Genomic DNA, 15,245 nt, shown 5'->3' with positions numbered 1-15,245 from the left:
TAATGAATATATTTCAACTTACCTATACAAACTTTTCCGGTCCCGTTGAAGCCTGGTTTGCATTGGCACTTGAATTCATTGTCCGGCATGAGAAGGCAGTACGCGTTCACATCGCAGTGCATCTCTGGACCACTCATCTCACATGGGTTGGTACATTGTGATTCGGACGTCTGTAAAATTAAAGAATGTGAGTTTGGCAGTCGGGCTGGCAACCGCAGTTAGGCTTTGGTGATACTTTAAGAGTGACGCTATTGCACATCCGTCGCACCCACGGGAATGGAAGGTCAAAACATAAATAGTGTATTACATTATAAGTTAATAAAGACGCAACGAAATAGTCGCTTACTAAAATGTCTATACTGGGAAATTCTGGAATAACTGTAAAAAAAATGTGCCCAACCTAGAAAATTACTATTCCATACAGATCTTAGTAGAATACAGACCTAATGATCGTAAGACAATAATTGTTTAAAAATTTTAAATTTGCAATTACCTATATGTAATTCATTGTATAAGTAACTATTCGCTTGCAATTGGAATCTATATAAGTCATTATTATAAACCACATATTTTAAATAAAGATCTTTAATAATAATTAATATATGAATAAAATTATAACAGTTTTCATTATTATATAACTTACCGCGCCAGGTTCCTTTGTGCTGGTGTTAATAGGGCACGGCACACATGCAGTCTGTTGGGCCTCCGACTGGTACATGCCTTTCTTGCACTGTATGCATGTGTTCAACGTCACATTGAGGTAAGATCCTATAATAACAAGAAGAAAAACATGTTTCAGATATCTTTTTTTACTCAGTTTCAATTTTAAATATCTGCAATCTATGGACAGCAATTGAAGCATTAAAATATACTTAGTAAAAAGTCAATGAAATAGTTTTTCAATAATCGTTTTATGCTGCGAAAGTATGTAATATCATAAGTTATTGTATCTTATACAGACATTAACAATGGAAATATAATCGGAAAGATGTTAGATATCACAGAAGTATCACAGAAGAAGAATTTTTATGAAAACAATTATAGAGAATACAAATAGAAAATACGCTTATCTGCCGTTAATCGTAAAAGAAAAGAAATAACAGAATTATACTTGTATCTGTTTAAAGGGTAAGAAGACAGTGAACTAATACTAGGAATATAACATTTTATTCTTGGTATAACCACAGATAATATAGTATGAGTAACTATACTACTTGATATATCTGTGGTAATATTATGTTTATAGATGACGGTTCGTTGAATTCCGTTCCGTTGAATTGGGCTGGCTTATTCGTATAATGACAGACTTACTCGTTAGTATTTATATGTTATCGTTACTTTTAATATTAAAGATGTTATAAGAGGCAACTAAGGCAATAAAGCACAATACATCAGTGCAATTACTTGCACTGATTTATTGTATTTTATTTTATAAAAATATAGGATATAAATATTTTTATACTTGATTGGTTATGGCCTACAATTGCAATTAACAAATCAAGTATAGAAGTTTGTTACTTGTGATAAATTTATTTGTGATAACAGTAGGCTATATATTCTTGTTGTTAGAGAAACCTGTTCCTAGCAATGGGACGTTAACAGTTAATGGTCGTGGTAATGAGTTAACAGTATGTCGTTACAAATTATTGTCTTGTGGCCTTAAATCGGATTATGGTAGTATACTTAAAGCGATATTCACCAGGTTTGCAGACAGGTAAAGAGCATTGGTCAGCAGAGGAGGCGCCCGCTTGTGGTGTAGTGGTACCGGGTGGGCACGGCGCACATGCGGCACCGGCCCCATTAGCGCGCCAAGTACCGCGTGGGCAAGGTTCGCAGCCACCGTCGCTGCTTAGTTGTTCACCTGAAAGAAGTCATAAATAAGAAGAATATAAATAACAATAAGAAAAAATATCGGTGATATATAAATGTAGGATCCCTATTAATATCATAAATAGATTTTGTTTGTTTCATTAAAATGAGTTTGTTTTTTACTTTATAGCGTCGAAACGACTCAACTAATTACTATGAAATTTGATATACAGATGCCATATGAGATGAAGAAGGATATAGGTTATCTTTTATCCTGGTTAGTTAGTATACATACCCTGGTCACGGAGACGAAGCTAGTAATCTTATAAAAGATGTACTGGTTTTCATAAGGTTTAGTATAATAGCCGCATATATATGTAACAATAACCAGTCACTTATCAGATTTGGTTGCATTTACTTTTATGGCACTGATTTTTTCACAATTTTTTTTACAATGATGTTTTTTGATTTGTGATGTAAGATAGATCATTCTCTAATACAAGAAATATGCAAGTGCTCAGAAGTGTTAAAATATGAGGGTCAATAAGTCAGTTACCATTTTCCAATAGGTGTTTTGTTGGCTTGCCACTTATTAATTAAAAAAAGGTATGATGCTGTCAATTTATTTTGGAAAATAGCGATCCAGTCAATCTACTCACCAGAAGGACAATCGTCACGGCATTCGGCAGCAGAAACTGCTTCAGTGGCTCTTGTAGTCTGTCCTCTAGGGCAAGCGGTGCAGGAGAAAGCACCTTCTCTCGGTTGATATGAACCGTGCCCACATGGCCTGCACAATTCTGCTTCAGCATCATAATATTTGCCCGCTGCACAACGCTCTGCAAAACATACATAGAATAAGGATAAATTACAAATAAACATATTTTGATGGACAAAAAGAGTGCTTTGATTATTTTTCATCAGACATTTACTAAATTTTTAAAGAAATAAGGTATCAGCGTCGCAGAATACTGAAAAGGTATATTTGATATCAAGTTGAGGAATTTTAGTTCGATTCAAGGGCAGGTACCTTTACAATCGGCTGCACTTCTTGCACCAGATGTTTGGGTTACTCCAGGTTGTCCAGCGATGGCAGGGCAGGCGATACATTGTAGCTGTCCGGCTTCAGATTGGTAAGTTCCAGCGGGACACGGTTTGCAAGTGTCACTTGCAGCGTCCAAGTAAGTACCCACCGCGCAAGCAACTGTTAATAAGAATGGTTTTGTTTTCATGAATATACAATGTACGTTTTGACAAATATAAACATCTGCAAATGCTACTGTGACTTGTGGCAGTGTTTTAATTTATTATTACAAAAGTAGTTGTACTGGGCCAGAATCTATTGATATTGGCCGCGAAACTAAACTACTTTTCTTAAGAGTTTCTTATTTTTTTTAAAGATTTTCACAAAACTTCAAAATTTCAAGTTAGTATACTACCCTAAATAACTAACTTTGTACTCATTGATATCGTAATAGATACCCTATATCTGTATCTGTCCTCTGCTGAACGTTAGACTTCTCCATAAGGGGAGTTTTATCAGTAGTTGCTACGCTTGGCAGGCGGCTTAGCAACCTCAGTTAGGCTTTTACAGATGTTTCAAGAGGAACGTTGCTGCCCATCCCTCTACCATATGCTCCCTTAGTCGCCTCTTACGACACCCACGGGAAAGGAAGGGGTGGTCCATTCTATGCCGGGACCTACACGGCGATACTCTATATACTTGTATATAATGCTGCATTTAGGTCGCAGGTGTTTACAGGTTGCTTAAGCGTTTAAATGATTTGATTTAAATTATAAAGATAATAATTATTAAAAAAAAAAATACGTGTGAAGCAATTTGCATACCACAATCGGGCGCCATCACGACTTGTCCCATAGGGCAGGCATAGTCGGAAACTAGTTCTAAGCTAGCCGGGTCAGGGACCGTGTTCGGAAGAATGTTTCGCACGTCGAATTGTTCGTCTTCGAGAATAAGTTTCTCCAGTAATTTTTGTACTGTTGATCGTTCATTGGTACCACTGTGAATTACTGGGTCGCTGAAATTACAAATGTTACAGTTACATTTAGATATTTATCGTAAAGGATTTAATATTTATTGCAGGTATGGCGCTAAATACCTAATATATTTTTGATAATAAACAATAAAATGAAACATAAGTAATTTTTAAGAAAAAAATATTTAAGTACGTAAAATAAAATATTTATAATAAATATTACCAACGTAAGTGCTAGATAGAGAAGCATGCAAACTTACTTGACAGCCGGGAATGAGATTTCAACGCTGTACGTATCGCCCACTTGTCTTCCTTCCCTACTGCTTCGTGTCCTAAGTGCCAGATAAAAGAACATGCAATCGTGTTGGAAAGTGACATGCCATGTACGTCTAAAGTAGATTTAGAATAAACACTAACAGTGCTACAGAAACGATTGTATTGTTTTAGAGACATTTTAACTAAATGTGCAGTACTAAATATTCAGTTATTGCAACACATGCTTCCAATAGTGCACTACAGAAATATATTTTTTTCGATTATATCGTAACAATCGTGCTGTGTTCCCACACCTGTCTACGTAATTCGCGAATATTTAATATCGAAGCCTATATTAAATATTACTCTTATGTTTCGAAATTATATTATTTAAATATCTACTCAGTCGTTAAAATTTAATAAGTGTAAATACTTACTCATCCACTGGTATAATTGCGTCCAAAACGTACGTGTCCTCTGTAGGGGCGGAGGTAGGCGCCACTTGTCTTGTTTGTCTAACATTCGCACGATGGTCACATTTGACATTGATATCGAATTCTTTACATTCCCTAGTACCTGTTCAAAGAATATTGTGTTTGTAATGAGTCGTACATATAGTGGCATTATATTTATTTAAAACTTTAATGCGCAATATAAATATACATGTGTCTACATATGGTGGCCTCAAGACCGAAAGATATTCTCTACCAGCCAAACAGAGCAATAAATATTTGTATTATATTTATCAATACCGTGTTCAACTTTTTGAGTACCTTGGGAGAGATATTCTGCATTGCCTTTATTTAATAATAAATAGCACAAAGTTATAATAAATAGCTTACGAGTAATCGCCCAACCTACATATCCCGAAAAGCCAGTATTACATATGAAAGTATTTCGAGACAAAGACTTACCCTCGATGGCATATGAACAGAAGTTCCAATCTCTGTTCAGTTGATTAATGGCAGTTCGTACTTTCTGTCGTAATACACCTTGCCCTGCGTCGTTGCAAAGAACTGAACTTGGGAATAACATGGAGATTTTAAATACACGCTGAGCTGGTTGAGACGCTGTAAAAAAAATTTACAATATCAAATGAAAAGTAATAAGCTCTTTTAGGGGCATTAAACTGAATTTGTTTAATTATTTACTAAGAATTTTTGTTAATCATTATTCCAGCATCATGAAAAATATTAATAAAACAATATATAATAATAAAACATAATAATTGAATTATCTTACGTGAACAAGCAGGATATATAAGTGGTAGGCTTGGGTCTTTAGTTGGTCTCCAGAAACCTTCAGCACCGCAAGTATAGAATGGTGGAACTGGTTGTGAAAACCTAAGGCCGTCGCGGCAAGCTATTTCGCAAACCTTAAATTGTCCGCCCGCTCCCCAATCACGGCAAGATTGATAGCCACCCAATGGATCAACCAATGGAGGACAGAATTCAGCTGAAAAAATAAAAGATCAGTACAGATCTGTTTTTCTATATATTAAACATATATAAGCCAATTTAAATTAAATTTTGTACTTACATAGTACAGTAACCTTGAAAGTACATGTTGCAGCATTACCGGCCGCATCATAGGCGATGTAAGCTATATCATATGCTCCCCAAGCTAAATTTTGACCAGGTTTATGCCCGGATTTTTCTACTATATTACTAACTCCTACATTGTCGCTGAATACAGGAGCATCCCAATTAACTATTGAAGATCCATTCTTTGCAATAACCCATAAATCACCAGGGCATCGATCTACTTTTGGTGGTTCTTTGTCGACTTGCAGTTGTTGACATTTACCACCAGTATAACCATTGGGGCAAACTCTTTGGCCACAGTGAGATGGGACTATTCTTTCGACTCCTCCAACTAAGTCTTCATAACCAGCCCAAGTTAAAGCTAATCCATTGTAAAGGACTGGTTCACTTCTACAATCTCTAACTTGTTTCTGAATCTCATTAGTCACATCAAGTGCTCGGTTCCATATTTGAACTTTAGTAAGGTAACCTTGGAAGCCAGATTCAGTATATGCCTTAGGATTGTCAGACTGAGGTTTACCTAATGTTACCCAAACGCTAAAAAAAAATATTGTTTGTTATATATATAGTTGTACAGATTTGAAATATATGCACACTCATTGCTCAATGTAATGAAAAATTATGCAGGAAAACTTACTATTGTGGAAGTGTTCGTCCACTACCATATCCTTCAATCTTACTGGCAATTAAACCTTCAGTGATAAGTGTCAGTTCACCACCATTGCTGCCATCCCAGACAAGAGCGACGTGGTGCCATTGTCCATCGTTAACGGTAGCGAATTCACCAAAACTTAAATAAACGTCTTGAAGTTCAGGGAATAGAGATACTTGAACTCCGTTAGAATGAGCTTGTATTATAATTCTTCTATTAAGAGCGATATGCGAATTGCTGTAATAATAATAATAAAAAAAATAAGTGAGTACTTCAATTAAAAAATATATTAATTTAATTTGATATTACATATTTAATAAACTTATTTTTTATGATTACCTGACGCTGTAGGCCGTAAAAAATACACCACCTTCATCTTGCTGGGTATATTGTACCCACATAGCAATAGTCAAACTATCAGTTGATCCTGTGTCAAATGGTACGACTTGTGCAGCGCTTGATCGCAATGGATCACTGAAGTAAAGATCATAGTCGACGCTTATTGCTGAAATAATATTACAAATTAGAGTTATTAATATCGTAACATTTCATAGAAGGATAATTTTGATTAGAGTAAATGTAAAAAAGTAGGTATTTGTTGATTTTTCGAAATAAATTTCGAAAGAGTATGTTTAATTATTTACACTGATGTTTGGCTAGAAATATATAGGAAGGTAGTCACAGGTTTAAAATAAAATATGTAGCGTATGAATAGAAATAAAGAGCTTATGCGGTTTACGTTATAGATATAACTTACTTTTTCTACAGTCGTCACCAGTAAGATTGAATGGGCATTGGCAGTAAAATCTTCCAGGTAAATCAATACAGGTAGCAGAGGGTGGGCAAGAATTCTCCTTGCAATCTACAATGTCTTCGTCACAGTTCTTTCCTTTGAAGCCTGGAGCACAAGTGCAAGTGTAATCTTCACCTTCGTCTATGCATGTAGCTCCATTTTGGCAAAGACCAGCATCACAAGCATCAAATTCGTACTGACATCCAATACCGGTATAGTCTGAGGAACAAGTACAATTAAGCCCGGAACCGAAATCTTGACATTTCCCACCATGCATACATGGACTGCCAATACATCTTTCGGGTGCAGTTTCGCATTGTTTTCCATCTGTTCCGCTTGGGCAACTGAAAGGTAAATAAATTTGCATATATACACATTTTACCACACAATACAAGTTATTCTTACTTACTCATAATTTTAAAAGTGAAAATGATTTTGTTTATTTGTTACCTCATAGCGCTTCAACGCTTTAAACAATAACTATGAAATTTGAGTAGTAGAAAAGATTTATTTCTCTAATAATTGTTTATGTTACTAAACATACGGACGAAGTTGCGGGCAAATACAACTAATACTACAAATAATAATAGTCAGGAATATTAAGTTTTAGAATTTCGCGTTGCATGTTATATATTATATTATATAATTAACGAGAATTAACATGATAGATTACAATAAATTATCTGAATTATCTCGATGTTTCGACCAGATTACACTGGCCGTGACTATTAGGTAAAATATTATAGTTTACCTAAATGATTGCGTTAATTTCTGTCTCTTATAAAACAATAGTAAGGAATACTTACACGCAGAAGTAGTCTTGGAAAAGATCGATACAATTTGCATTATTTTGGCATGGTCTGTTCATACAATTACCAATATCTTTTTCGCATCGTTTGCCAGTCCATCCTGCTTGGCAGATGCATTTGTAGTCGCCGATTTCATCTTTACATGATCCACCATTAAAGCAAGGATTTGAAGCACAATCATCAATATTTGTTTCACACATTTCTCCCGTAAAACCTTCACGACACACACATTGGTATTTATTATCCAGATCTACACAGCGTTCTGTACCTTGTGGATTGCAAGGCTCTGTTAAACATTCATCGATAGCTGTTTCACATTGCAGTCCTATGAAACCAGGTCTACATTTGCATATAAAACCTTCTATTTGATCAATGCAAGTAGCACTATTTTGACATGGGTTTGAAGCACAATCATCAATAGTATGTTGACATCTTTTTCCTGTATATCCAGCTTCACAGTTGCAAGTAAAATCATCAATTCCATCAATACATTGGCCTCCGTTTTCGCAGGGTGATATAACGCATTCATTGATATTAATATCACAAGAAGGTCCAGTCCATCCCGGATCGCAAATGCATTGATGAACAAAAAGTTTATCGACACAAATACCGTGTTTGCATGGTTCACTTGAACAAAGATCTATTTTTTCATGGCAGCGTTTTCCCGAAAAACCTGGTGGACATGCACAGCTAAAATCGTTGACCAAATCAGTACATGGAGCGCCGAGTAAGCAAGGTTTTTCAATACAGTCATCAGTATTTATTTCACAAAGTTGGCCTTCCCATCCTGGCAAACATTCGCACTTGTAACGTCCTTGTTGTAAAGCAATACATGTTGCACCGTTCGTACATGGGTTTCCATTAGCTGTGCAAGGATCGACCTGGAATATGTTTGAATTGTAGTATTAAATCTCAAGGTTTATATAAATATTATATACATACAATAACTACATATGTACAGTACTTACCGTTATATCACAATCAATGCCAGTGTATCCTGATCTACATAAACAAGTATAATTATCAAATCCAGGTTCATCTTTGCACATGGCACGTTCAGGACATGTGTCATTTCTACAATCAGATCTTTCTTCTTGACAGTTGATACCACCATACCCTGTTGGGCATGAGCATCTATAGCCTTGAGGAAGATCAATACAAGTACCACCGTTGTAACAAGGCTGACTAGCACATTCATCAATATCTATTTCGCATCTGCGTCCTGAGAAACCAGCTGGGCAGTAACATTGAACACCATGTCCTTTAGGAACACAAAGACCACCATGTTGACAAGCACTATTTGAGCATTCTACTGGAATACATTCTTCTAAAGCTGTGGCGCCTGTTCCTACAGTTTTCATATTTGTTGGACATTCCATACACATAGTTTGACCCATCAAATGTTGGTAAAAGTTTCTAGGGCATTGAGAGCAAGGTGCCAAACCAGTTGGAGAATATGTACCAGGAGCACATTTAGCTCTGCATTTTTCTCTACCCGATGCAGCTGGTTGATAAGTATACGTATTAACAGGACACGCTTGGCAGTCTTTGAATCCTCCAGTTGGCGGTGAGCTTGTATAACTATTTCGTGGACATTCTAGGCAAGGAACTAATCCTGTTGGTGAGTAAGTACCATATCCACATACTGGAATACAATCATTTATATCTTTAGAGCCCTCTTCTCTTGTAAATGTTCCTTGTGGACATTTAAGACAAGCACCCTGGCGAGCTTGATTTTGGAAGTACCCTCGTGGACACATAGTACAAGACTTTTGTTTTTCTCCAGCAAATGTTCCGGCAGGACAATGCACTGGAATAAACATTTTAAGAATATAATTAAACTTATTGTAGTTTAAGAATAATAATATTTGAAAGAATCAATTATCGAAATTAAATTAAGTGTCATAATTTGTTTAATGTTTTTAATAATTTTATAAATTGTTTTTGCAAAACGTATTTAAATTATAAATAATGACAGACGAATTTAATCGACAATGATTCAATTAATGTTTCCACATAACAGTTCACTTAAATTCTCGATTTCTGTTGCACGTTTTTCTTATATTAAATAGTTTTAATAATAAAATTACTAGTACTAATTACTTACAGCATCTAGGCACATCGTTTGTATCCATGTTCAATACTTCGCCAACACTACAAGTAAAACCTCTTGATATGGAACTTCTGATAGCTCGAAGTGGAGGACATTGGTTGCCAATAGATGATACGTTTAATAGAGGTTCAATAAGCGCACTAGCATAAGGCACTGAGAGATCAAATATAAGGTTTAATGTTGAACCACAAAGATCATATAGTTGTGTCTGTCTAATAGCTGGCGTAATAGCTAACACAAAGTCCATTCCAACAACATTTTCATCGAGAAGACTCGGCATTGCTTTTACAAAGGTTACGTTTATGTTTACATTAACAGCTGAGCAACGTTGAGACAATCTTTCATTAAGAATGTTATCATACTGTGCTAGTAAGTCCTTATATTGAGGTAAACAGGCATTCGATACTGCTCCTAATGCTCTATAATTAACATTGGCAACGACATGATAAGCGGCTTGCTGTGTATCTGAAAATAAATTTGTTGATTTGTTTAGTTTTTAACTGTTTATTATATTAATAAATTATCTACAACTTTATTATTTAAGACTGTTTAACTAAAATTGTTAATCTCTACTTACTTTCAGAAACGCAGTCAGGTACAACAGCTGTTGGCATCCATCGTCGCTTTGTTTCACAAATAAAGGTTTTGACTGGTTCACCATCGGTAAATCGGAACCCTGGGCTGCAAGTTGCTATACATTGTATTCCTCTATCACCAGGTAGGCAATTAAGTGCACCGTGTGCTGGAGGCATTAGTTCCCAGTCTACACATGGTGTTGCTTGTACAGATACCTATAAAAATATATTATATAAAAGTTAATGAACTTTAGTTTAGTTAATCACAATATAAAGGAAATATTTCATAAAGAAAAAAAGTAATTATATTTACCTGGAAATTACATTGGGCTTTGTTTCCGTATTTATCAGATGCAATTACTGTTACGTTTTCGTATCCTCGGATTGGTATAACTGCCCTATCCGGAATGAATTTTAAGTAGACTTCACCTGATGCATCTGTTGCATTAATTTTTTTTCTGGTTTCGTTAAAATTAACAGCATAACTATCTTGTTTATCTACTAGTTCAATTACATAACTTTGTGGGCAACTTAGTTTTGGTGGAGTGTAATCTGGGACAGTGATATTGACTTCACAAATAGCGACATTTCCATCGAAATCGAAAGCAACATATCGCACTACCATATTATGAAAAACTTGAATAGGACTTCTGAAATGCGGAGGTGTTACTTCGAGACGAGCAATGGCACCTGAGTTGTCTGTAGCTGTTGGTTCAGTAAAATTAACTGGAAGAAGTCCTCCATTAACATCAGTTTGTACTACAATAGGCTGTTGAGGACAATTTTGGAAAACAGGTGGTTCATTATCTGAAAATAAAAATTAATTTTTAATTATGCGTTAAAAAAAATATATAAAATACATTTATTGTTAAAAATGCTAATAAAAAATTATGCTTACCAACACAAGGAGAATATCCGTAATCATAACCGAGTAATGGTTCTGCTGCAGGTTCATCACAACCCATGAGCTCGAATTTTAAACAAGCATTGTCCATGAAACTAACAATACCCAAAATAACAAATCTAGCTTGGACATATTTGGGTAATGTAATCATTGCGAGTTCTCCATAGTTACCAGGATCCCTCATTGTTAGATTAAAGTTAGGGAAGTATACCACGTAGTTTTCTTTTTCTGCTTGTTTATAAAAGAATCTTATTTCTGTAGGTCGACCAACAATATCAGATGTTACAACTCCTTTTACTAAAATAGCTTTTACTCGATATACTTTACCCAAATCAACACTAACGTAAGTGAAAGGTTCTTGTTTACCACACCAACCAGTGACCGAATTTAGCCTGATATTCCTCGCTTCATAATTAGGTCTTTCAGAAGTAGCATTAATTGCGGAGTCTGGAATTCGTCCTGACGCTAATCCAAGAGGTTTGATGACTTTGCATTCTGGTTCCCTGATGCAGGTAATCGGTCTGGGATTAATCAGTATATATCCAGGTCTAGAGCAGCCAAATAAGACTTCAGATCCTTGTTCATAACTTCTTGCTATTTGAAAACCATCTGCGGGTCTACCAGGGTCTTCACAAACGGGCCCCTCACACCTTAAGTCACCGAAGTCCCAAATACCATTTCCTTGGCATCTAACAACATTGTCATGTTTACTTGTTTGCCCAGCAAGCTTGAATGTATTTTGACAACCAAAGAAAAAGGAGCTTTGGTATCTTGTATCAAGATATTGCCCGTATTCTGCACCAGGTGTTGGCATTGGTACGCCACAATCTTTTCTGGGACATTGCGGTTGAGCACCAGATAGCCAGTAGTCCGGCAGACCCTGGAATAAAACAAGTTATATTAGCAAGCTAAATAAATTGTAGTAGTAAATTGCAGTATATAACAGTAAGTATAGTGTAATTTTACGATGTATTTCTATAATTAAATTATTTTTACCGGTTTAGGATCATAAACACACTGTCTGAAATGTGATGTTACAGTATTTCTCAACTCTCTTCCAGGTGCCGTACAAGTAATAGTAACATTGTCTCTATATGGCAATAATACGCTTTCAGGATCTTCTCTTATTATTTTTAGTCCATCATTTTTGTCGTCAGACAATGTAACACAGCGGGCATCTAAAACAAGTAATATATTATAATGTTATTTTACAAGAACAAAAATAATAATAAAGCAAATAAATAATAGGTATGTATTCTTACATTGACATTCTGGAGCTGTTCCATTCCAAGTACCACTTGAAGTACAAAGTAAGGAAGAGAAACCAGACATTACATAACCGAAGTCACACTGGAACTGAACTATATCGCCAAAGTGGTACGTGTTTTTAGTTGACAAAATTTTACCATTTTCAGGTGAAACAATTAAAGGACACATAACTGGTACACATGACTTATTCTTTTGGTAAGTATCGCCATCTCTATCACCTGTTTCCGATGTTACAATAGCAAATCCAGCTGTACCATTTGTTGAATATAATTCGTATCCTATGTTACAGGCGCAAGAAAAGTTTCCAGGGCTGAAAAATAAAACAATATTTATATTACAGTTCCATAATAATAAATAGGTAATTTAATTTGATAACTTTTTTTAATTTTATTAAGGACTTACGTGTTAATACATTTCTGATCACATCCTCCATTATTTTCGCTACACTCGTTAATATCAGTGCAGTCTAATCTAGCACATCCCATAATTTCAAGTTTTAGACAAGGTGCACCGACATAGTCTTGTATCTTAAATTTAACATATTGTGCTTCAATTGGTACTGGTAAATTCAAAACAGATAAAGTAGGTTCTAAAATACGGAATTCAACTGCTGTTCCATCAGGATTAGTATAATCTTTAAAGGTATCAGTTAAGTCATTGGTATATTGGATTCTAATAGCTGAAGTAAATGCTATGTTGCCATCCGCACGCATGACGCTCATGGTTCTGAAACCTCTGATAATTGTAGGTGCTCGCAAATCTACAAGAACCCAGTTAGCTCCAGCTTCCAAATTATTACCACACCATCCGCCTCCATTATTCAACCGGACCATCTGAAATTAAATTAAAATATGTTAAATAAATTTTATATACATTATTTAAATAAAATAGTATAGTAAAACAATAACTACTCACCCCCTTGTAATATCCAGATTCGGACGTTGAAGTGGTGATAGACTCATCTGGAATGGCACCATTAATCAGTCCTAGGTCACCAACAGGCCGGCATTCTAAACTTGGTGAGAATCCAGGCCGACACGGACAAAAGAAACCACCTTGAGTATTTTTGCATTGTGTAGAAGCTGTATCACATTGATTGCTAAGACACTCGTTAATATCATCACACGTAGGTGCCTGATTAAATTCCTGATTAGGTCCACATTTTAACACACTGAGTCCATTAAGTTTATAACCTGGAAAATTTAATATTATTTTTATTGAACATCATTCGTAATTTATACACATTATAAAATAAAATTATCGATATTTGATACGTTTTGTTAACCAAATTATTAAATATAATTGTTCTAGGCAAATATATCTCTTTAGAGTTAATTGTAAAATATAATTTATTCGAAAATATATTTAATAAAAATAATTTAAATATACCTTTAAAGCATTGAACACGTGCTTCGTCTCCAAACATATAAATTCTACTTTGATCAACAATGAAACCATTTTTTATTTCAGGGAATTTAGGACAGATTGCCTTGGAACATGATGGTACGTCACCAGACCATGTGCCATTGCTCATACATAGTAGAACTGGTTGTCCTGAACGAACATATCCAGGTTCGCACTCATATCGGATAATAGTACCGTAACTGCGGCCGCCTCCATTTAAAATAGTTACGTTTGCATGTGGTACATCAGGAAGAGCGACACACTGAGATGCTATGAAAAACAAATTATTGTTATTGTTACATTATTATTTAAAAATAGAAAATATTGGCCAATTGACAATAGATATGTCGTTGTAGTGCTTACCAAGACATGTAGGGGTTCTTTCCCATCGTCCGTCTGATAAGCAAGATATTTTTTCAATAGGCTGTCCGGTGGGAAAAGCAAATCCAGCATAACACTGGTAAGTAGCAACACCACGGTAAGTAACATTTGTAGAACCGATGGAGAATCCATTATCTATTTGTGGGACAGGACCACAATAGACCTCTGAAAAGTTTATATATGTATTTTATGATTTGATACAGATTTGAATAAAGAAATAAAAAAATATGTATACACTCACATAAGTTGTTATTATTGCACTCTGTTACGTACCTTGACAGCTAGGAATGTATGTTGTTGACCACTTTCCGCCATCTAAGCATTGTGTAGTAATTCGCGGTTTACCAGTGGCAAATTCTTGACCAATTGGACAAGAGAATGTGCTTACGGTTCCAAAGGCCGTGTCTCTGTTTGATGCTAAAGCACCTATCCCAGACTTTAAAGGTGGACAATCTGAAATGTTATAAATATTTTTATGTACTTCGAGAATATAATAGTCACGCTTAGCGTTTTTCGAAGGAGAATTACAAAGAAAGATAAATAGGTATGAAATAGTGTTGTAGTATGTTTGCATTTTCGAATTAAGTAATAAATATAACAACAGTTGGCTTTATAAAGTATAAAAAAAATCCTGGTTTCTATAGGCTCAGAGTCACGCGTGTTTGAGAATTTACTCATGACAATTGAATAAAATGCATTTTTCTTCACAAATTACAGTTGCTTGTTTTATCATGAGGTAACAG

The 15,245-nt window shown here is 35.3% G+C and overlaps 1 protein-coding gene across 4 annotated transcripts in view; it reads right to left on the bottom strand.

Moving 5' to 3' along the window:
- The window catches only part of LOC113515566 (sushi, von Willebrand factor type A, EGF and pentraxin domain-containing protein 1), a 107,734-nt gene that overhangs the window by 3,674 nt on the left and 88,815 nt on the right, over window positions 1-15,245 (bottom strand). For 3 of the 4 annotated variants that reach the window (XM_026899826.3, XM_031912486.2, XM_026899825.3), the window contains 27 exons: window positions 14,776-14,955; window positions 14,485-14,667; window positions 14,107-14,391; window positions 13,633-13,910; window positions 13,120-13,550; window positions 12,711-13,027; window positions 12,445-12,626; window positions 11,443-12,328; window positions 10,858-11,351; window positions 10,547-10,760; window positions 9,964-10,434; window positions 8,825-9,666; window positions 7,854-8,737; window positions 7,012-7,391; window positions 6,594-6,759; window positions 6,240-6,491; window positions 5,598-6,139; window positions 5,301-5,513; window positions 4,973-5,128; window positions 4,496-4,634; window positions 4,064-4,135; window positions 3,655-3,845; window positions 2,837-3,010; window positions 2,469-2,645; window positions 1,700-1,861; window positions 644-768; window positions 23-170 (listed from right to left, as the gene is read on the bottom strand). In XM_026899826.3, coding sequence (XP_026755627.1) covers window positions 23-170; window positions 644-768; window positions 1,700-1,861; window positions 2,469-2,645; window positions 2,837-3,010; window positions 3,655-3,845; window positions 4,064-4,135; window positions 4,496-4,634; window positions 4,973-5,128; window positions 5,301-5,513; window positions 5,598-6,139; window positions 6,240-6,491; window positions 6,594-6,759; window positions 7,012-7,391; window positions 7,854-8,737; window positions 8,825-9,666; window positions 9,964-10,434; window positions 10,547-10,760; window positions 10,858-11,351; window positions 11,443-12,328; window positions 12,445-12,626; window positions 12,711-13,027; window positions 13,120-13,550; window positions 13,633-13,910; window positions 14,107-14,391; window positions 14,485-14,667; window positions 14,776-14,955 — 8,544 coding nt within the window. The remainder of the gene's footprint in view (window positions 1-22; window positions 171-643; window positions 769-1,699; window positions 1,862-2,468; window positions 2,646-2,836; window positions 3,011-3,654; window positions 3,846-4,063; window positions 4,136-4,495; window positions 4,635-4,972; window positions 5,129-5,300; window positions 5,514-5,597; window positions 6,140-6,239; window positions 6,492-6,593; window positions 6,760-7,011; window positions 7,392-7,853; window positions 8,738-8,824; window positions 9,667-9,963; window positions 10,435-10,546; window positions 10,761-10,857; window positions 11,352-11,442; window positions 12,329-12,444; window positions 12,627-12,710; window positions 13,028-13,119; window positions 13,551-13,632; window positions 13,911-14,106; window positions 14,392-14,484; window positions 14,668-14,775; window positions 14,956-15,245) is intronic. The other variant, XM_052893216.1, reaches the window with a different exon arrangement.

The sequence above is a fragment of the Galleria mellonella genome, unplaced genomic scaffold (genome assembly GCF_026898425.1).
Source record: "Galleria mellonella isolate WM207_F2 unplaced genomic scaffold, CSIRO_AGI_GalMel_v1 utg173, whole genome shotgun sequence".
Taxonomy (NCBI): domain Eukaryota; kingdom Metazoa; phylum Arthropoda; class Insecta; order Lepidoptera; family Pyralidae; genus Galleria; species Galleria mellonella.
Note: the sequence above shows the minus strand (reverse complement) of the source record. Positions and strands in the feature narration are given on the sequence as shown.